Raw genomic sequence first — 23,515 nt, forward strand, 5'->3', positions numbered from 1 at the left:
ACGGAAATATTATTTCTCTTGGGATTCCACCAGTTCAAATCCACAGTGGTTTCTCAAACTTCTTATATTTTCAAGGAACTGCACGCTGTCAGGATTTTGCTGAAAAGATTTGCTCTTTATTCGACGTTTCTGTCATTAGACCTTCATCGGGACAGACAATTCGATGTCAACATCAGAAATCTCCTTCTGAATATACACTGTTTGTCCTACGCAGCTGTCACCAAACTTTAAGTTTAAGGTGTGCATCTGCCTTTTTCTAAAACTATTTTCAAGTAAATGGTAAAATGGTAAATGGTGCATTTATATAGCGCTTTTATCCAAAGCGCTTTACAGAGATTGTGCATTACATTCACCCATTCACGCACACATTCATACACCGGTGGCGGAGGAAACCATGCAAGGCACCAACCTGCTCACCGGGAGCAATGTGGGGTTCAGAGTCTTGCCCAAGGACCCTTCGACATTAACTCAGGGGGAGCCCGGATTCGAACTGGGAACCCTTCGGGAACCCTTCGTGCTCTAATAACGGTTTCTCTACCCCTGAGCTATGCCGCCCCAAGTACCACCAGAACTCGTGAGAGTGTACAAGTGGAACCATTTGTACACTCTCAGAGTTACAGACCTGTAATGGTCATTCAGGGCTAGCTCTTTATTAGTTTCTGTTAACATTATTGTCAGTCCACTCATTTTGCATGTCCATGGAAAAAATAGAATTTTGACAAAAAAAATGTCTGCCACAAGCTAGCATGGCGATGACCCCTGCTGGAAATCCCTGCCCATTCGCTTGTATGGAGATCTTGTATGAAGATCTTGTATGGAGATCTTGTATGGAGATCTTGTATGGAGATCTTGTATGGAGATCTTTTATGGAGATCTTGTATGGATATCTTGTAAGGAGATCTTGTATGGAGATCTTTTATGGAGATCTTGTATGGAAATCTTTTATGGAGATCTTGTATGGAGATCTTGTATGGAGATCTTGTATGGAAATCTTTTATGGAGATCTTGTATGAAGATCTTATGGAGATCTTGTATGAAGATCGTGTATGGATATCTTGTATGGAGATCTTGTATGGATATCTTGTATGGATATCTTGTATGGATATCTTGTATGGATATCTTGTATGGAGATCTTGTATGAAGATCTTGTAAGGAGATCTTGTATGGAGATCTTGTATAGAGATCTTGTATGGAGATCTTGTATGGAGATCTTGTATGGAGATCTTGTATGGAGATCTTGTATGAATATCTTGTATGGATATCTTGTATGGAGATCTAGCATGGAGATCTTGTATGGATATCTTGTATGGATATCTTGTATGAAGATCTTGTATGGAGATCTTGTATATCTTGTATGGAGATCTTGTATGGAGATCTTGTAAGGAGATCTTGTATGGAGATCTTGTATGGATATCTTGTGTGATATCTTGTATGGAGATCTTCTATGGCGATCTTCTATGGAGATCTTGTATGGAGTCGCTCCCTTTTCTTCCCTGGTGAAGATGACAGGCGGGGCCTATCTGGGGCCTCCAGCGAGCAGCAATCCCATTGGTCGAAACCGCTTTCGCTCGTTCATGTGTGTGGCCCCAGCTGTAGTAAGCTGCAGTACCAAGTAACGCCACAACTTAAAGGCTCTTCACTTCTCCCTCTAGGTCATGGGTCTTCCAACAGGGGGTTCGGGACCCCTAGGGGGTCCTCAGAGACAGTTACTACAGGGGGTCCTCCAAATCTTTGTGTGATAGAAACTTATTTTTCTCATTTTCATGTCAACCACACTAGTGTCAATATTCCGAGAACTTTAGCCAAAAATAGCAGATCTACAAGCTCACAACGCCTCTCACTGCGAGGCGTTGTGAGCTTGTAGATCGGCTATTTTCGGCAAAGAGGTTTGGTGTGGAGGTGAAAAAGAGCAGACTAAGTACAGAGTGAAAGGTCAAGTTTATTAAGTATTGACGGTTCAAGTGATTAAATATCTGAAATTGACATGAATCCAAAATATACTGAGGATAGTGCTGTCAAACAATGAAACTATGGAATCTATGAACAGGTTGTGGGGGTCCCTGCTTCATCTCTCAACTAAGGGGTCCTTGGCCTGAAAGCGTTGAAGACGCCTGCTCTAGGTTCTGGGGGCGTGGCCTATGCTGCCATGCCCAGAAGAGGGCTGCCATGTCGAGCGTGGTTAAAATCCAAGTGCTTGATGGATGGAAAAAACAACCAGCTGTTCTTTCACATGAAGGCATGTCTTGTGCGTGTCAGCATGTAATAAGTTGCACAGGTGTGTGTGTGTGTGTGTGTGTGTGTGTGCGTGTGCGTGTGCGTGCGCACGTGCGTGCGCGCGCGTCTCACTCACGTGTTAGACCCATCGTTCAGCCTTTCATTCCTCCATTCTGTGGCTATGAAGGGACACACACACACACACACACACACACACACGTGTGGAGAGTCATATCTCAGCCCACAGCAGAAAGAAAACCAGTTCCGTGTTTATCACAATTTACAGCCATTTCCTACGCAAACTGAGCTGCAGCGGCGGCCCATACACACACACACACACACACACACACACACACACACACACAAGCACGCAGCCGTATACACAGGAGTGATTTACAGGCCGGGCCACAGTTATGCTAACCCTGCACCCCACCCACCCAGCCCCCCCCCTCCCCTCCACCATGCCTCCGTCTCTGCTCCTCTCCTCTCCTCTCCTCTCCTCTCCACCTCGCTTAACCCCGAGTCGCCCCGCCGCGCCGCTGCCCCTGCTCCTTCAGCGGAGGAGATGGATGCACGGCAGAAAACAGCCGAGAAATCCCCTACTTTTGGTTTTAGTGTTCGCTAAACCATCTTGTGTAAACAGAAGAGAGAGAGAGAGAGAGAGAGCGAGATAGAATGAAGTGTGGTGCGTAACAGGTGGAGCGGGGTTTGAATGCAGTGGCGTCAGTTCAGAAAAAGTTAAGGTATGGCAACATGACTGGTGTCTTGCACGCGCGCGAAGACACCAGTCATGTTGCCATACCTTAGCAACAGGCATGATACATTTATTTTAAGAAGTACATTCTATTTTTTCCCCCGTTTCTACGGTTTCTTGGGCTGGATATGGCAGCCTGGAACGGTTGTTCAAGTGCAGTTAAACTTGTTAGTAAACGTGCCACAATTAACGATAATGAATTCCACCTGTGCAGCTGACTTGAGGAACCTGGGAATATACCATTTTGTCAAAATGGGGAGAATATAATTATAATACCTTGTAAAAGTGACCATTTTGTTAATATTTGCATTTGTAGTTATTTTACTGTAATTTAACAACATAATAACCAGCACAGATAGACAAAGAGACATTCATGGATTTATATTTAAAAGTAACTTTTATTTCCCCCCCCTGGACACAGGGTATGGCAGCTGCATACCCCTGCCAAACCCAATGACGCCCCTGGTTGGATGTCTGGGGTGGGGGGGTGGGGAGGAGGTGGGGTGGAGTGTCACCTGCGCAATAACAGCTGTCCCTGAAGTGGAATAGAGGGGAGCTGGGGTACAGGGGTGTCACACCAAATCCTGGGCCCTGGGTACAAGGATTCACTGTGGGCCCCCCATGAATGTTCTTCATAGGAGGGGGAGGGGGTTTAACCCATTTAGACTGGGAACGCATTATTATGCGTCATTTTGTGCTTTAACTATTGAAAAATAGCAGTCTTAGCAGATATACAAGCTCACAGCGTGGCACCGAGTGCAGCGCTGCAAGCTTGTAGATTTATTTTTGAGAAATCGTAAAAAATTGGTCTTTGGATATTTCAAATCCTATGTTTCTATGTCAGTGGTGCTCAAACCTTTTCATATGAAGGACCCCCCCAAAATTATATGTATTTGGCTACAGACCCCCATCTCAAAATATTTACTTCCAGGGGCCCCCACAGGCAAAATTTGAATTACAAACATTCGCTTAAAAAAATACACATGTTCAGAGATTTGCACACGTTATCAGGACTTTTCAAAAATAGCAGATCTACAAGCTTGCAGCGCGGCACTCGGTGCCGCGCTGTGAGCTTGTAAATCTGCTATTTTTCAATAGCTAAAGTATAAAATATTTAAGGCCCATCCCTCCACCTTGAGCCCTAGTAACTCAGTCCCACTCCCCCCGGCCCCTCTTGTGACGCCCCTGGAAGGGGGTACAGGGAGATGAATGCGTGGAAGAGGAGAGGTGGGGGTGGGGTGGGGTGGGTAAGGGGGGAAGGAAGTGTGTGTTAGGAGGAAGACTAAACAGGGTGTCTGTCCGTGCGCGGGCCGGAAGCGGAGGAGACGGCCCATCTGTCATCACACCACTCCGCTGCAACGCTGTCGGGAAAGAAACCTCTTATCTCCATATTTGGACTTTTTGCGCCCTAGGTGAGCATACTACCAGGGGTGTCACAAGGGGGGGAGGGGGGAGTGGGAGTGAGTTACTAGGGCCCAAGGTGGAGGAGGCCTTAAATTATTTTATACTTTAGCTATTGAAAAATAGCAGATCTACAAGCTCGCAGCGCGGCACAGAGTAAAATTTTGAAAAGTCGTGAAAATGTGTGCAAATCTTTTGAATACATGTATTTTTTAAATGAACATTTGTAACTAAAATTTTGCTCCTGGGGGGTCCCTGGCCATGGGACGAAGATTGGGGGTCCTTCACATGAAAAAGTTTGAGCGCCAATGACATAGAAACATAGGTTTTTCAAAAAATCTTAGAAGGATTTGAAATAGACATTTTCACGATTTTTCAAAAATGGCAGATCTTCAAGCTCGCAGCGCGGCACTCGATGCCAGTGTTGTGAGCTTGTATATCTGCTGTTCCCAGTCTAAATGGGTTCAACCCCCTCCCCCTATGAAGAACATTCATGGGGGGCCCGCTGAAAAGTACCAGTTTTGGACATATGAGGTTTCCACCCGACAGACTATTTCGCCCTCTGTCCCTTTCTCCCCTTCCTTCTCTCTCTTTCTCTTTTCTCTCTCCATAGCCGCTTTTATACACATATCCCACAACAGGGACATACTGTAAAGAAGTTATTTAATGCAAGCTTTGCTTTTTTTTTAAAACAGAACCAAACAAAGCCGCCCCTGTTGTGTCCTTTTACATGGCATGCCCCGGCGCTCCGGAACCGGAGGCACAGGAGGACGTGTAATACAACAGCGGCTAGTGTTACACTAGGTTGTTTGCCACCTGTTGTTGGTATGGTATAGATTCATACCATAGCCTACATATTTATTTCACACTATACAGACGTGAAATAGGACTGATGACGTTGGAACGCCGCAGTCACAGAAGCTCCGGTATAGCCTGTCTACCCAGGGGCGTCACAAGGGGGGGGGGGGGAGTGGGACTGAGTTACTAGGGCCCAAGGTGGAGGGGCCTGGAATTATTTTATAATTTAGCGATTGAGAAATAGATGATCTACAAGCTCACAGCACGGCACCGAGTGCCGCAATGCGAGCTTGTAGATCTGCTATTTTTGAAAAGTTGTGAAAATGTGTGCAACTCTTTGAATATTTTTTAAGCGAATATTTGCATCTCAAATGTTGCTTCTGGGGGGTCCTTGGAACTAAATATTTTGAGATGGTGGTCCGTGACCAAATACATGTCATTTTGGGGGTCCTTCACATGAAAACGTTTGAGCACCACTGACATAGAAACAACTTAGAAGGATTTGAAATATTCAAAGACAAATGTTCACTATTTTTCAAAAATAGCAGATATACAGTAGGCCTACAAGCTCATTGCGTGGCATCTTAATAGTTAAAGCACAACATAATGCGTATTAATGCGTTCCCAGTTCCCCCTATGAAGAACATTCATGGGGGGCCCGCAGTGAATCCTCGTACCCAGGGCCCAGAATGTGGTGCGACACCCCTGTGTATACCGAAGCCTTTCCCCTCTCAGAGCGACACGCAGGGCGTTCTTTGCAAACGAGAACAGCCAGCTAAAGTAGCGAGGCCCTCTGAAAGAGCATTCTAGAGTTACAAAACCAACTTCATAGCCTCGTTTCTCTCTCATCCCCTTTCTCTCATTCTCTCCATCTCCTCCTCTCCCTTTCTCACGCGTACGCACAGCGATAAGACTGCTGACGTCAGACTAAACATTTACGATAGCCTACGGCATTTATTCAACGAGATACCGATTCATAAGATGTATATATACTGTTTATTTGGACTAGCCTGTTAATTTAGGATGAGTGATAATATGTATGCAATAAGGTCTTGCTGCGCGGTCATCATGGCTTATATGGACACGACGGGGTGATAATTCCCCGAGGCGGAGCCGAGGGGAATTATCAGCCCGAAGTGTCCATATAAGCCATAATGACCAAGCAGCAAGACCTTATAGCACTTATTACCCGGCTAATACATAAAATTAATAATTTGACTCAAAACTAAAATCAAAACAAAGTGTTTCCTTGTTTACAGACGGCTGAAAGTGCGTCCCCCCGAGCACAACACGGTCGCCTTGGAAAACAAGGAAGTGCTGATCAAATAGAATCCATTTCTGTTACTGCGTCGTCTATTTCTCGCCTCAAATGTTTTTAAAGACATTCTTCAGAGCAACGTTTGGTTGTAAATGTCGCTGTGTGTTTGTTTACATGGCTGACATGTTGGATACGGCACGAAATCCACGCAGTGCAGCCTGAATACAGCAGCTGCTCTGAGCCTTTGATTAGGCAGCGGTGAATTATAGAGCGGAGCGGTCATTATACGCTCATAATTCACCGCTGATTTCAGCGCTCGGCCAATCAGAATCAAGCATTCAACCAAGCCGGGTAATAACATGGGTTAAAGTTCTCAGTCCCGGGGACTGATTTCAGTCTTGAGGATTCCATAGGGGCCATTTCTGAGCTCAGTGCAGATCCGCAAAAAATAAATAAATAAATAAGGGGGAGGTGTAGTGATGGCCGTGGCGTGAATGACAAAGTCGTCAAAACGCTAATCAAGTGAGCTCCAAACTACTAAGCAGTTATAATTTCAAGATATAGGGTTTCAAGATGTATGAGTATTTGAATTGGCCAGACTAGCATAGAATACAACAGAACTTCAGAAGATACTTCTATGAAATGAAGCATGGATTGACACACACACATTCAGTCAAGGCAGTTCAGAATTTCAGGGAAACACCCCAAATATTGGTGTGGGCTGCAAAATCACATATTGGGACATGGTCTGGAAAAAAATGTCAGTCTTGGGATTCTTTTGGGCTTTAACCCTGTAATATGCTGTTAAGTCTGTCAAGATGTGTAATCTTACAGTGGCGGGCTTCTCGCAAGCATCTTTGTGAGCTCAAAGCATCACTCTTTTAGGGTGAAAACCACACATGTCCAAAACCGTTTATTTTCAGGATTCAAATTCACAATTAGCTAAAGTTAGTAAAAGGATCGAGGTCTTTACCTTTCTTTTAACCCTTTTGCATAAACAAAATGTTTGCAGTGCTTTTGTGAGAGTTAACTCATTTAGTGCCCCTGAAATTAACGGATTATAAAGTCCACGATGCCACCTTCAGGCTGGCATCACCGCCGTTATCTTATTTTGAAGGCCAGAAGTCCACCACGCAATCACTTCCGGTCTGACGTCATCGGATCGTGCGCCGGAACCGATCGTTCTCCACGTGGAGTTGTGTAATGGCCGACCGGAGCTTTTATCATTGTGTAACATAAGCGAGCATCTGCCTCCATCCTAGCTTCTAAAGTGTAGTTTTGAGATAATGGACATTAAAGATGAGATCCCCTGTCCACCTCAATGTTATGGATGGGACTATTTTGTGCTCGTGGAGCCGTGATGATGCAAAATCAGCGACGGATTTCGTCTCCGGACCCGCGGCCATTCTTCTCGGTAATGTACTCGCCGTTACAGTAATATATTACTTTTCCCGAGTATACTCGGGATTGGCACTGCAGGTACTCGAGTACTTTTCACGAGTATTCTCGGGATTGGCACTAGATGAGTTAATAAACGGGTAGCTCACCCAACGGCGGTTTTTGGTTTGGACATTCAGTTATTTGTTTATTGAACGGGTCAAAAACAGGTTTTCCCTGCGCCTAGCCGAGTGGCTACGTTTGTTTGAAATTAGTCACTAACAGTATATTATTTCAATATATTTTCCTGTACGGAAATGGCAGGCAGATGACAGCTTGCATTTGAAGATTGTTTGAAGAGTTGTCACCCTGGTGGATGTAATCATTTATCTAGTGAATCATGCACAGTGATGTGTTTTTGCTTTGGGATAGCACACAGGGCATGCCTTTTCATACCGAACGAATGGAATTACAACAACATTCCCACCTTTAACAGGCTGTGTGAAGAGGTTTGTTTCTCTCTCTCTCTCTCTCTCTCTCTCTCTCTCTCTCTCTCTCTCTCTCTCTCTAGGCCGGGACGGCCACGGCTAACGGCAACATCCCACATGTTCTGTACGAGGTATGGAGGAGCAGAGGAATTACAGGGTGAGTCTGAAGTTTTGTGTGAGAGAGAGACTTTTAATGAGAGCCATCAATTCAGAGCAGGGGTCTTCTGGACCCCTAGGGGGTCCTCAGAGTTACTACAGGGGGTCCTCCAAATCTTTGTGCGATAGAAACTCTTTTTTTCCTCCTTTTTTATATTAACCACTTGAACCCTAGCATCTAGAACTTTGGCCAAAAATAGCAGATCTACAAGCTCACAAACGCCTCGTGCTGCGAGGCTTAGTTTAGAGGGGAAAAAGAGCAGACTAAGTACAGAGTGAAAGGTCAAGTTTATTAAGTATTGACGGTTCAAGTGGTTAAATATCTGAAAACACAAATTGACATGAATCCAAAACACACTGATGATTGTGCTGTCAAACAATGAAACTATATGGAATCTATGAACAGGTTGTGGGGGGTCCCTGCTTCATCTCTCTCTCAACTAAGGGGTCCTTGGCCTGAAAACATTGATTCAGGCCAAGACAAGACCTGATTTAGAGAAAAGCCCGGAGTCTGAAGTTTTGTGTGAGAGAGACTTTTAATGAGAGCCATCAATTTAGAGAAAAGCCGAAAGGTCATTCCAGTTGTTTAACAAACTAACAGCTCTTAATACAAACATATAGGGTTTTTTCCTTATTTCTTTTGTCCCCCGGCCTGCTTGAAAGAAAATGAAAAAACTCGTATTTTATGTGATTTGATGTAACGCGCCCTGATTCCGCGCATAATTGAGTATGATGACAAGGGCCGCGACTCCGGGGGACGGTGGATTTACGACCGCAGCTGAAAAATGAGACGCGTAAAAGCTTTTTCTTTTGCCCTGCTTGGCTGTACAGCTGTATTGATTAAGGTATTACAGTGGGGGGAGCGGGGGCAAGTGGAAGAAGGGGGGTTTATTTGAGCGGTTTTGATGTGTTTATGACGCGGGGCCGGGAGAGAAAAAGGCCAAGTCTTAATGGGGACTGCCGAGGGCTGCCAGTGCTCAAAACAAACCCGCGGGCCCCCGCGGTTGAATAATGGGCCCTTACTTGTGTACAAGCCACCGTCATTTAGCTAAGATGCTCCGCTGCTTGATGCTCATAACAGACTTGGGGTCTGGGACGGGGGCCAACAAACGCCTGTGGAACAAGAGAACTCTCTCTCTCTGTCGCGTTCTCTCTTGGTCTCTCTTTCTCTTGCTCTCTCTCTCCCTCGCTCTCTCTCCCTGCACCATATGCTGTAAATGCAGACACTGTATCAGCATTTCGTCACTGTCAGGCAGAAACCTCGTATCTCCAAGTTTCGAATTTGCATGTTTTTTTTTCGTAAATCAAAGCCCTGCCTCATCAAGACTGTTGCACAAAACTAGTGGAAATAGCAGATCTACAAGCACACAATGCCTGTTTTCACCATTTTAAATCATAAAAAAAAAAAAAAAAAGAAACGAACGGTTTTTGACTAAGGCTGGGCGATATTAGGAAAACCTTCGATATACGTTGTTGAATACCTCGATATCGATATTACTCACAACATTAGTAAAAACAAGTTTTTCTGCTTTAGGTCCACTGCCTTCCCAACCCAGATAATGAATAGCATATTCATGCATGCACACTGTATAGTAGACATAGAATAAATACATTAAATGCCTTATTTACATTTTCCAACAATGGTTTTATTGAAATAACCACACCTGGTTACAGATGGACTGCTTTTCTGCATGTGCTACGTGCATGCATGTCTGTTAATTAATTTTGACACATACACCAACACCTCATTTCAAGCCGTCTTCGTCGATATGTATACTTGCATGTTTGTTGATACCTCGATATCGATACATTTTCAATATATTGCCCAGCCTTATTTTGGACATACAAGGTTTCCACACCGAACAACGGCGATGTGTTTGTGTAGGCTGGCGGCGCTGGAATCTAATCAAAGAGTAATTAGATTTCTATTTCCGCTTCGGTCTTTCTGTGCTCAGTAGAAGGTGATTCCCTTAAGCACACACGGCTCGGGGGAGAGAGGGGGGGTGGAGTGTGGAGTTCGGTAGGGAGGAGGAACGCATTACGGGAAGATAATTTAGCTTCTTGTATATTCAAAACCATGATCACCCAACATGAGGTAAGAGTCAAGCTGCAGCCACCGCTGGATCAAGAGCTATAAGCCCCTCCAGCTGCAGCGCTATAGCCTGATGGTAATTAAAGACCATTTTCCACTGGCCCAACACCACACCACTCCACACCGCCCACTTGTGCCAGGTGTTCCACTACAAGGACCTGGTAGGTAGAGTGGTGTGAAAGTGGTACTAAACGTGGTACTAAAAAGTATCCAATCTAGAGTAGGTCTGAGCTAGGCCAAACAGGGCCAAACACTTCATAATGACTGATCACTCACTGATTATTCATTTAGACCACCAGGATATAGTTGTAATACATGATAATAGATTCTATTGTGTTATAACCACTATTATAATCTATTAGTGTATTATAGTTATCATAGTAATACATTAATACTTTATAGTGTATTATAATCACAGTTATAATCCATTATAGTGTATTATAATTAGGGTAGTTGTAATACATATTTATATTGTATTTAACCACAGTTAAAAGGGTCAATTTGTTTCTTACTGATAGGGGTACTTTTGTGTAATGGAAAATGTAGATATTTTGATGTGGTGCAGTGTGGTGTGGTGTGGTGCTAAAGCTGCAGTCGAAAAGGGGCTTTAAGGGGCTACTCTTTGATGCCTCCCCCTCCACCCCGATACCCACCACCTCCACACCGCCAAGCCCACCTTTGATTCCCCCCTTCTCTTCTCTTCTCTTCTCTTCTCTTCTCTTCTCTTCTCTTCTCTTCTCTTCTCTTCCGTCTTACTGATTATCTCCATGAGTTGGTAGCGTACAGCCAGCTGCGGCACAGCACAGCTCAAGAGAACAACCAAGTACAATGACCTCTGCCCTGCCCCCCCCCCCCCCCTCCCCCCCCCCCCTCCTGGCACCCACTCCCCCGCGCCCCTGTAATACGCAGGGGTTAAAGTTCTCAGTCCTGGCGACTGATTTCAGTCTTGAGACTATTTCTGAGATCATTGCAGATCTGAAAAAAATGTATAAATAAGGGAGTTGTAGCATGCATCACAAAGTCGTCAAAACACTAGTCAAGTGATCTCCAAACTATAAAGCAGTTATAATTTCAAGATAAGAGTATTTGAATTGGCCAGACTAACTGAACTTCAGAAGATACTTCTTTAAAATTAATAAGCATGGATTGGCGCACACACACATTCAGTGAAGGCAGTTCAGAACTTCAGGGAAACACCCCAAATATTGGTGTGCGCTGCTGCGTGCCATGTTTCAAAAATCACTTATTGGGACATGGTCTGAAAATACATTTCAGTCTTGGGGATTGTTTTTGCTTTAACCCCTGAATACGCAGGGGCCGTTCTGAGACAGAAGCGAGACGTGAGAAAGAAGAGGGGGTTCGATAAGAGGACCCCACCTCCAAAGAAAGGGGAGGAAGGGGGGAGTTTGTGAGAGACAACGGCAGTGGTGGAAAAAGTACTCAAATGTAAAAAGTAAAAGTATCAATACTGCACTATAGAAATAATCCGTTACAAGTAATAGTCCGGAATTCAATGTACTTGAGTAAAAGTGTGAATTATTGGCATTAAAATGTACTTAAAGTACTAAAAGTAAAAAGTACTAAATGTTTGAAAATAGACGATCTACAAGCAAACAGCTGGCTGTACGCGTCGCATCGCGACGTGTTGTGAGCTTGTAGATCGTCTATTTTCAAATAGCCAATGTTTAAAACAGGGCTAAAGAGGTTAATGTTTTATAATATTATTATGTAATATCTGCAAAGTACGGTAAATACTAATTAAAGTTTTCCAATAATTGTAGTGGAGTAAAAGTACAATATTTCCGAGATGTAGTGGAGTAGAAGTAAAAGTGTTGGAAATTGGAAATACTCAAATAAAGTAGAAGTACTTAAGTAAATGTACTTTGTTACTTTACAACACTGGAGAAAAGGAAAAGTGTCTAGCCGCCCTCTTCCTCCTGTGTGTGTGTGTGTGTGTGTGTGTGTGTGTGTGTGTGTGTGTGTGTGTGTGTGTGTGTGTGTGTGTGTGTGTGTGTGTGTGTGTGTGTGTGTGTGTGTGTGTGTGTGTGTGTGTGTGTAGAGTGTGTGTAGTGTGTGTAGTGTGTGTGTGTGTCGCCGCGGGGGCCAAAGGGCCTTGTGGTTGTGCCGGTGCATGCCTGCTACAAATTGCTGGGCCTTTAAAGCTGTAATTATGGTAATAGGCCCAATTGCAGTGCAGCGAGGCTCTAAAATGCTGCCATGTGTGTGCGCCGTGCCCCAGAGACCTTGTCCCCCCCCCCCTAGAGCCACGCTTAGAACCCGCAACAGGAAAACACACAAAAGAGTTTGTTAGACCAAAGACCCCAAAAGTAACAAAGCAAGACTAACAGGCTCTACAGCGTTCCTCCACATAGCCCTGGGTTTGTTGTTGTATTGCGTTGCATTTGAGACAGAGGCCAGGGTTTGATGTCTACAGAAGTGGTTCCCAGACTTTTTTTCTTCTCAGGGCACCCCATAAATATTTTTTTTTAAATCCGAGGCACCCCTATATTATAATTGTCACTCCCAGCACCTTACATTTATAGCATATCGTCGTTGTCGGGTGGAAACCTTGTATGTCCAAAACCGTTCGTTTTGTATTTATCATCTATAAAATGTACTAAACTATCGAAAACAGCCGATCTACAAGCACACTTGTGTGCTTGTAGATCGGCTTTTTTCACTAGTTTTGTGCGACAGTCTTGTCGCACAAAACTAGTGCCCCCCCCTCGCAACGCGAGGCGTTGTGAGCATGTAGATCTGCTATTTAATTTAATTTGTCATTTCAGAGGTATTTCAAAGTCCTTAAATTGTCACTTTAGAAATGTGTAGATACCCTCTATACACTTAAACTTTATGTTGGTTTGTTTACTGTTGAGTGAGAAAACATGGCACATTAATTTAATCATCTGGGTACCCCCCAAAATAATTTGGGGACTCCCCTTCTGGGGGTCTTGACCAGGGGCATAGTTCTGCCGATTTAAAATGACTCCAATACGGAACTAAAACTTCCTATGATTGCCCGCTAGTTGCGCTGTTTTCCCCCTCGGCCGATCGCAAAAAGAATTGTGCTCCATTGGATCCGATTCATTTTCCCCTTTCGTTTTCTAACCTTAATTAACATTTCCATGAATACTGTATGGTTCCTATCGCTAGTTAAAAATTGCCTTTCAATCACCATCATATTCGTTTTGTCGAAATGTGGTCCAATTTATTTTAAAATAAATTATAAAGTTGCGGGGGGGCGTGGCCAACTAAACTGATACCAGCCGGCTGTGTTCTTCTTCGTGTGCTGTATTTCGGGAGGCTCCGACCACATTCTCCCATGTATCCCTGCGGTTGCACGTGACCGTTGGCAGCCAATAGCATCTCTGATGCCTTTAAAATTCTCTGATGGCGACACCCATTCCAAGGGGTAGAAAGGGCCATTTGCGCTGCATAGAAACCAATGGCTTCGCATCGTCCATATTTTTCTACAGTCTATGGTCTTGAACCACAGGTTGAGAACCAGTGGTCTACAGCAGTGGTTTTTAGCCTTTTTTTTTCTTGTCGAGGACCCGCAAATTGATATGTATTTGGCCGCGGAACCCCCCCCCCCAAGGGACCTCCAGAAGCAAAGATGAGTTGAAAACTTGTGTCATTTATGGATGAAAACGCTCCTCACTGACAGTTCAGTGATGAGCAGCTCTCCCCCGCTGTGCCCTGCAGCCTATTATTTAACTCCATCTGTCTTGTGAGCCGATTGGCCGCCGATCGGCGGATGACTGATCTGTATTGGCCGGCCAGCCAGTGATGTCACGCTGAGTCAGGGGCAGGGGGGGGAGAGGGGGGAGGGCTGGCTCTCTCTGTTCCACAGGTGGACTTGATCAACAGAAAGGAAGTGACAGTCCAGGGGTCGACTGGATGCACACAGATTATTATTATTGATTTGTCTTATTGTTTTGAATCCTAGCACTGGGTCTCACATGGGAAGGACCCAGTTAGTCAGGGGTAATACAATCTGTGAATAAATTCCTTACCAAGTACATTTCTTCACCAATGTGTTTGTAAAGATGTCTAGTAAGTAGTAACGCGTCGAACAAAGTTTGAAATTCAAAATCCTTAGGAGATGCTGAAAGTTTGGGTCCCATTGACTTTACTATACAGGAAAACAATAAAAATCTGCTTCAAGTAGCATATCGTCGTTGTCGGGTGGAAACCTCGTATCTCCAAATTTGTACATTCTTTCGCAAAGTAAAGCCCTGCTTCGCCATACAAGACCGCCGCACAAAAGTAGTGAAAACAGCAGATCTACAAGTACACAACGCCTCGCGGTGCGAGGCGTTGTGTGCTTGTAGATCGGCTGTTTTCACTAGTTTAAATCATTTTAAAATTATAAATGCAAAACGAACGGTTTTGGACATACAAGGTTTTCACCCGACAACAACGATATGAGGGGTCAAACTATTTTTTTTTTTTTCATGATTCTGAATCCATTGCAATCATTTGTTTTGCTTAAACAGCATGCCTTGGGCTTAAAAGGCCCCACAATCTATTTCCACTGGCTTTGCTGTTCACAACGTATTTTTTTGTACGTTTTGGCAGACACTACTTTTCTCTAGAGTGTGGGAACCCCACTGCATTAATTGTTTTATCCTGTGCTGGGCTGGGAGGACAAACAATGGTCTTGCGGTGCATATACGCTGGCTAATGGTCCTGTATACCAGTGGTTCTCAACCTGTATACAGGGTATCTGCACATTTATAAAGGGACAATTAAGGATATAATTAAGGACTTTCAAGACCATACTGGCCAAACTGGCGAATATTAAGTAAGCAAGAGGCGAACATTGTGAAAATAGCCGATCTACATGCTCACAACGCCTCGCAAACGCGAGGCGTTGTGAGCTTGTAGATCGGCTATTTTCACAATATTTATCTGTGGAACCGAGTCACATTAAATGTAATAACTACAATTCCGAGTGCGTGTCAGGGTGGGGGTCCCCAGTTCAAATATGTTTATTTTGGGGGTCACGACCTAAAAAGGTTTGAGAACCCCTGCTGTATCCACCTGTTTCCACGAGAATTTACTGTAGAATTATTGGTGGGACACTTCCGGAGAACAGCAGACATACAAGCTCACGTCGCGACGCAGATGCAACCGCTGTGAGCTTCTAGATCACACTTGGCTGTGGCACCCAGAAATGCCACACTCCTTCTGCTCAATGCACGATGGGACGTTGGAAAGTTGTGGATACGCATACAAGTCAAATCGGCTGTTTTCCTTCTGGCCGCTTGGCCTGGCGTTGCATGTGCAGTCAGGGGCGTCACACCAAATTCTGGGCCCTGGGTACAAGGATTCACTGCGGGCCCCCCATGAATGTTAACTATTGAAAAATAGCAGATATACAAGCTCACAGCGCGGCACTCGGTGCCGCGCTGCGAGCTTGTAGATCTGCTATTTTTGAAAAATCGTGAAAATGTGTGCCAAGAAACCTTTATGTTTCCATGTCGGTGATGCTCAAACTTTTTCACGTGAAGGACCCCCCCCATCTCAAAATATTTAGTTCCAGGGACCCCCCCCAGAAGCAAAATGTGAGTTACAAATGTCCACATAAAAAAATACATATATTCAAAGATTTGCGCACATTTTCACGACTTTTCAAAAAATAGCAGATCTACAAGCTCGCAGCGCGGCACTCGGTGCCGCGCTGCGAGCTTGTATATCTGCTGTTTTTCAATAGCTAAAGTTACTAGGGCCCCTCCACCTTGGGCCCTGGTAACTCAGTCCCACTTTCCTACCCCTTGTGACGACCCTGCGTGCAGTCATTGTGTAAGAAGGGAACAGCAGCAGACACAAGGTGATAGATAGCATGTGGGGGGGGGGGGGGGGGGAATGGAAGGAGACTGAGGAAGGGCAAGACCACAGGCTCTGAGTAATGTCTGGCGTATTATTTAGACCAGCCTAAGCATTTACACTTGTACGTGCTTTACATGAACCCAAGCACACTTGTCTGTGTGTGTGTGCACGCGGACACACACGCACGCACGCACGCACGCACGCACACACACACGAGCGTGCTCAGTGTTGGAAGAAGTACTCACATTTATTTAATTCTTAAGTAAAAGTATCAACACCACAAGGTAGAAATACTCTGTTGCAGGTAAAAGTCTGGAATTCAAAATGTACTTGAGCAAAAGTAGAATAGGGTTCGCATCAGAATATACTTATACTCGTGATTTACTCGTTAGGCAGGATGTCCCATTTCTGAAGTTTTCAAAATGAATAGAAATCTTTTGAAAATAGCAGATCTACAATCTAGATCTGGTATCTTAAATAGGCAAAGTATGTAAAGTGTTGAAGTGGTTAATGTATGTTTTGTAATGATAATCAACATCTGCAAAGTAACTACGGTAGTAGCTAAAGTTTTCAAATACTTGTTGTGGAGTAAAGGCTCAATATTTGGTTCTGAGATGTAGTGAGGTAGAAGTAAAAGTATTGAAAATCGCAAGTACTCCAGTAAAGTAAAAAGTACGGTAATTTAGTACAAGTACTTAATTACTTTACACCACTGCATGCACACGCTCTCACACTATCTCTCCCAAATGTCTCCCCCTCGCTTTCACAATCACGCAAGCAAGCAAGCAAACACACACAGACACACACACACACACACACACACACACACACACACAAACACATTCAACACACACATTCAACACACACACACACACACACACACATTCAACACACACAAACACACACACACACACACACACACACACACACACACACGTTCAACACACATTCAACACACACATGCGCACACCTACCTCGCCCCTCCGACCGCCTGCCTTCCCAAAACAGCCGCATCTAGGGCCGGGGGGAGGGGGGGGAGGGGGGGTGGAGCATTCTGAAACGCGGGGGTTGTGGGAATGGTTGAGATGGTTGGGAGATCCGCTGACATGCTTGGCACCTTGTACAGCTTTGCAGTTGACAAAATTGATGTATTGGAGGTAAGGCCATTTGTGACCCCGTTTCTAAATGGAGAAGCCCATAAAACCCTCCCCCCCAACCCCCCCTTACAGGTGGTTCCATAAGACAGGGGTCTTCAAAGTGGGTGACGGGGCATCCTGGGGTGCCGTGAGATATTTGGATAATATTTGGAATTTATTTGGACACTTGAAAAAATCATTCATTATCATTTTAAAACCTGAAGTACAAAGTTATTTTCAGTCAGTTCTAACCAAAATGGCTGTTATCTCAACGTTTTCCTCGCTACATAATCACTAAAATATCTTCACTGTCGGGCAGAACAGTAGAAAGGTACAGTAATTTTAGAAGGTGTTTTTAGAATCGTCCTCATGGGTCTAAATGGGTTAACAGTCTATCATCACGGTGTATATGAATAAACATGCACAGACTATCAACAATTCTTAATGTTAATTCATATATTTACAGTCTGTCAACAATGAATATACAGAATATGAAATAGAACGCTGCGCTGAGAAGAGCTCAAATATACCCCAGGACACACCGTACCTCCCTCCATCGCGTGTGTGTGTTAGGGCATTCACGAAAAGTGTTTTTTTTAGTATTCGAATTATTCAACCTCAAAGTATTTGAATAGTCGAATATTCGACAGGACTGACTAAACTGGCAAATATTAAGTAAGAAAGAGGCGAACATTGTGAAAATAGCCGATCTACATGCTAGAAAGAGGCGAACATTGTGAAAATAACCGATCTACATGCTAGAAAGAGGCGAACATCTATCTATAAATGCGAGAAGTCTCTGCGTGTGTGTTTGTAATCCGCGTATCTCGAGAACCGTTCGTCCCACCGGCTTCAGATTCGGCACGCGCGTTCCCCGCCGCGGCATGGAGTGCAGTGCCGGGCCTCGACCCGACCCGACGCGCGGTTTTCCCTAACCGGCGCGAAACGTTCGGAATCTCCTTATGCGGAAATCGGCGCAAAATCGGCGCAAGCGCTGACTCATTGTGACATCACTGCAGTGCCGGGCGCAAGCACAGAGTCATTGTGACATCACTGCAGGCAGATACAGGGGCCTAGCCTCGACCCGACAGACTGAGATCTCCATATATGGGCATATGGGCAGATACAGAGATCTCCATATATGGGCAATACAGGGGCCTTGCCTCGACCCGACAGATATCTCCGTATATGGGCATAAAAGGGACACAGACAGATATATCTCCGTATATGGGCATAAAAGGGACACAGACAGATATATGGGCATAAAAGGGACACAGACTGAGATCTCCATGACAGATATCTCCGTATATGGGCATAAAAGGGACACAGACTGATACAGAGAATGGGCATATGGGCAGATACAGAGATCTCCATATATGGGCATATGGGCATAAAATGGACGCAGATATATGGGCATAAAAGGGACACAGACTGAGATCTCCATATATGGGCATATGGGCAGATACAGAGATCTCCATATATGGGCATATGGGCATAAAATATGGACACAGATAGAGTATATGGGCATAAAAGGGACACAGACAGATACAGAGATCTCCATATAATGGGGTTTGCATTAAAGGGTGGGGCATTCATTCCCTATTTACATCGTTCCCGAGTTGGCCAGGTCGCAAACTCCATATATGGGCATAAATGGGCACAGGCAAACAGATGGTCAAACCAGGTCCTACAGAGATCTCCATATATGTCAGAAAATGGACGTAGACAGACATATCTCTCCATATATGGGCATAAATGGACACACGCAAACAGATGGTCAAAACGGATCCTATGACAACAGGTATAATGGGGTTTGCATTAAAGGGCGGGGCATTCATTCCCTATTTACATTGTTCCCGAGTTGGCCAGGTCGCCGACTAGACGCTCGGCCGCCCTTCGGGCGGCCGAGCTTCTAGTTGTGAAAATAGCCGATCTACATGCTAGAAAGAGGCGAACATTGTGAAAATAGCCGATCTACATGCTCACAACGCGAGGCGTTGTGAGCATGTAGATCGGCTATTTTCACAATATTTATCTGCGGAACAGAGTGCTTGTCAGGGTGGGGGTCCCCAGTTCAAATATGTTTATTTTGGGGGTCACAGCCTAAAAAGGTTTGAGAACCCCTGGTATAGAGCATTAACAGATTCATCCACCAGGGGCATTGACAACTCATTCTTATGACTTCCTATCTATAGCCAAGCTTTATAAAATACAGTATATATTTTTTAAAGAGAAAACAATAAAAATAAACAAATATTCGACTCCGGTGAACAACGTTGAATAGTGACTTTGCTATTCGAATATTCGAATATTTGGTGAATGCCCTAGTCTAGTGTGTGTGTGTGTGTGTGTGTGTGTGTGTGTGTGTGTGTGTGTGTGTGTGTGTGTGTGTGTGTGTGTGTGTGTGTGTGTGTGTGTGTGTGTGTGTGTGTGTGTGTGTGTGTGTGTGTGTGTGTGTGTGTGTGTGTGTGTGTGTGTGTGTGTGTGCGTGCGCGCATGTGCGCACGCTGATTTTTAAGGCCTTGTGACAATTATGTTTGCACAGGGGTGGATTGGGAACACGAATCAACCGTGGAATTTGGATGACAGCGGCCGCCGCCTCATATCAGTCCACATTTGACATGAAAATAATAAAGCAATTAGATTAGAGCATACGGCCAGAGTGTGTGGACCAGCTGATCAGTCGCTCTGTGAAAGTCATCCAACCAGCATGAAGGGCCTGCTCCTCTACACACCACTGTTTCCCCAAGCAGTGGGCCCTGGGAACCATATGTGCGTGGCGGACACATGTTTGTATGGGTCGTGATATTCTTTGTTTCCTCCATTTTGATTATTATGTCAAGAGATTTTCCAAAATAATCTAAAAAAAACGTGAAAAACTAATTCCTAAAATGTTACTTTTTTTCAGAAGAATTCCATAAAAACAAAATCCATTACTTAGAGGGGGGAAAAAATACTTTTTAGAAGTAGTGAAAATAATACTTTTTAGAAGCTGCAAGCTCACACACTACATTTGAGCATGTAGATTTTGTCTATTTTCACTATAGTTTGCGTCCCGGGGAAGCATCACATTTCTCTTTCGGGTCTCGGGCTAACCTAGAATTATTGAATGCTTTAACCAGTGAAAAATAGCAGATATACAAGCTCACAGCGCGACACCGAGTGCCACGCTGCGAGCTTGTAGATCTGCTATTTTTGAAAAAGTCCTGAAAAAGTCGTGCAAATCTTTGAATATATGTATTTTCAAAGCGAACGTTTGTAACTAAAATTTTGCTTCTGGGTGGTCCCTGGAACTAAATATTTTGAGATGCGGGTCCGTGGCCAAATAAATATCATTTTGGGGGTCCTTCACGGGAAAAGGTTTGAGAAGCACTGACATAGTAGTCTCTCAAGAACAGACTAACTGAGCTCCATTTAAGTGAAAAGGACCTTTTCTTTGACGAAGGTCAGCCAGATTGCTGACATAGAAACACAGGTTTTTCAAAAAATCTTAGAAGGATTCAAAAGACACTTATCCACGAGTTTCCAACGCCCCATAGTGCATTGCGCAGACGCTGTACCGAGCTTCCGGCGCCGCAGGCGAGTGTGAAAAGCTCACAACAGGCTGCATCTGCGACGCGACGTGAGCTTTAGGTCTGCTGTTAAACCGGAAGTGTGGTCCAAATAATCTCCAGTCGCCTCCAGCAAACTCCCGTGGAAAGAGGTGGATAGAATCGGGTCAGAATTCAAATTTTCACGATGTTTTAAAAATAGCAGATCTACAAGCTCGGCACCGAGTGCCGCGCTGTGAGCTTGTATATCTGCTATTTTTCAATAGTTAAAAAGCATAAAATAATGATACACAATAATGTGTACCCGTTCTAAATGGGTAAAAGGTTTACTCTACTCCATGCATGTGTGTAGGCTTCATATCCAGACCACAATGGAAACAAATAGAAGACGGTAATAGTTCAATTGTGTTCCCATGGTCTTGTGATGTTGGGTTACGTGTGAAAGAGCACTTGCGCAATATGCCAGTTGTCTAGTTCAGCTCCATAGCCGCGCGTACGTGCGTCCTAGCCTGGATGCTCTGAGATTTAGAAAACTATTTAGGAATGGAGTTCCTTGGCCTGCTAGCATGATGTATGACACTGATCCCATTGCAGGAGTTTGCAAGATTAGCCGCAGACATGCGCACACATGCACTACACCAGGGGTCTTCAACAGTTACTACAGGGGGTCCTCCAAATCTTCCAATCCTTTTTATATTAACAACTTGAACCCTAGTGTCCATATTCTGAGACCTGTAGCCAAAAATAGCAGATCTACAAGCTCTACGAGCTTGTAGATTGGCTATTTATTTTTGGCAAAGAGATTTGGTGTAGATGGGAAAAAGAGCAGTCTAAGTACAGAGTGAAAGGTCAAAGTTATTAGGTTATGATGGTTCAAGTGGTTAAATATCTGAAAACACAAATTGACATGAATCCAAAATACAGTGATGATCGTACTATATTGTAACTTATAACTATATTGAATCTATGAACAGGTTGTGGGGGTCCCTGCTTCATCTCTCTCTCAACTAAGGGGTCCTTGGCCTGAAAACGTTGAAGACCCCTGCTCTACACAGTGGTGTAAAGTAACTATAGTACATTTATTTAAGAGTTACGTACTTTAGTACAATGTATACTTTTACTTCTACTACACTACATCTCGGATCCAAATGTTGTACTTTTCCTCCACAACGTTTATTTGAAAACTTTAGTTACTAGTTACTTTGCAGATATAAATTATAATATTATGAAACATACATAAGCCACTTTAGCCCTGAGAGACAGACTTGGGCGGGCCTTATGGGAAAAGACACACAAACTTTCCAAATGCTTGCACACACAAGTGCAACGCCACCACACATATGCAGACGAGAGAACAAGGCAGCTTGAACAATATAATCCTTATTTTAACTTTGTGGAGAATAATTAGCCCTACTTCATCGTACAAGGCCGTCTCACAAAATTAGTGAAAACAGCAGATCTACAAGCACACGCCTCCCACTCGCGGTGGGAGGCGTGTGCTTGTAGATCGGCTGTTTTCACTAGTTTAAATCATTTTTAAAATGATGAATGCAAAACGAACGGTTTTGGACATACAAGGTTTTCACCCGACAACGACAGTATTTTAAATATCGCCACAGCATGTCCCCCAGACTCAACTAAACGGTTTTCCAGGTATGTTGTTTAGTTCACGCTGCCCATTGCCACAGTGCAGAAAGACATTTTCCAACTACCTGGACATTGAATATGATAAAATGGGAGATTATCTCAAAAATACATTTGAGGAGGCTAGAACGATCTACCACTGCAGGGATGGTAGAGAAAAACTTGTATTTATTTTTGTATTATTATTTTGCATTACTAGTTAACTACTAGTTAATTACTAGTTACTTTCGTAATTTGGTAACTAGGAAAGTAACTAGTAACTTTTTTGGGGGCAGTTTTTCGCTGCGGACCGGTCCTTCAGACCACCGCGTCCGCCTCGCCTCGCCGAGACGCATTTGTAGAGGCGTCCCGCATTCCTCTCCGATCAGGCGTTCGGGAGAACGGACTCCTTCACCAGGGTAAATGCTGTTGTTATGTTGAGGCAAGCTACTTCCTGAGAAGACAGCAAGACGCGCTGTGATTGGCCGGCAGTGTATGCTCCGCGCTGTGATTGGTAATTTTGCCTGGAAATGCAACCCTCCTCACGGCCACACGGCTCAGTAGAAAACATAATAAGAAAAGGCTTTTGGGCTGAAATGAACGGAGTGGGTGTTCTAAAACTTTAGCAATTTAATAGTTGGGACAATTTTAAGATTTGTTTTATTAAAAAAGTTACATAGTATAGCTTTAAGTTTAAACACTGGTAGTCCATGTGCAGCAGCACAGCAGTGAGTAGTCAAACGTCTTGTCAGTTGCAAGCTCGCTTGCTTGGAAAACGAATACGCTCACACCAATAACGAATGTGCACATACTGTACGCAGGTGCACGCACA

General features: G+C 44.2%; 1 protein-coding gene across 1 annotated transcript in view; it reads left to right on the forward strand.

The window, feature by feature from the left end:
- Positions 1-23,515, forward strand: part of slc25a26 (solute carrier family 25 member 26) — a 185,667-nt gene that overhangs the window by 157,420 nt on the left and 4,732 nt on the right. Inside the window, exon 9 of the mRNA XM_080728507.1 lies at positions 8,374-8,447. Coding sequence (XP_080584633.1) covers positions 8,374-8,447 — 74 coding nt within the window. The remainder of the gene's footprint in view (positions 1-8,373; positions 8,448-23,515) is intronic.

This window comes from Nannobrachium achirus (genome assembly GCF_963921795.1).
Source record: "Nannobrachium achirus genome assembly, chromosome: 6".
Lineage (NCBI taxonomy): Eukaryota > Metazoa > Chordata > Actinopteri > Myctophiformes > Myctophidae > Nannobrachium > Nannobrachium achirus.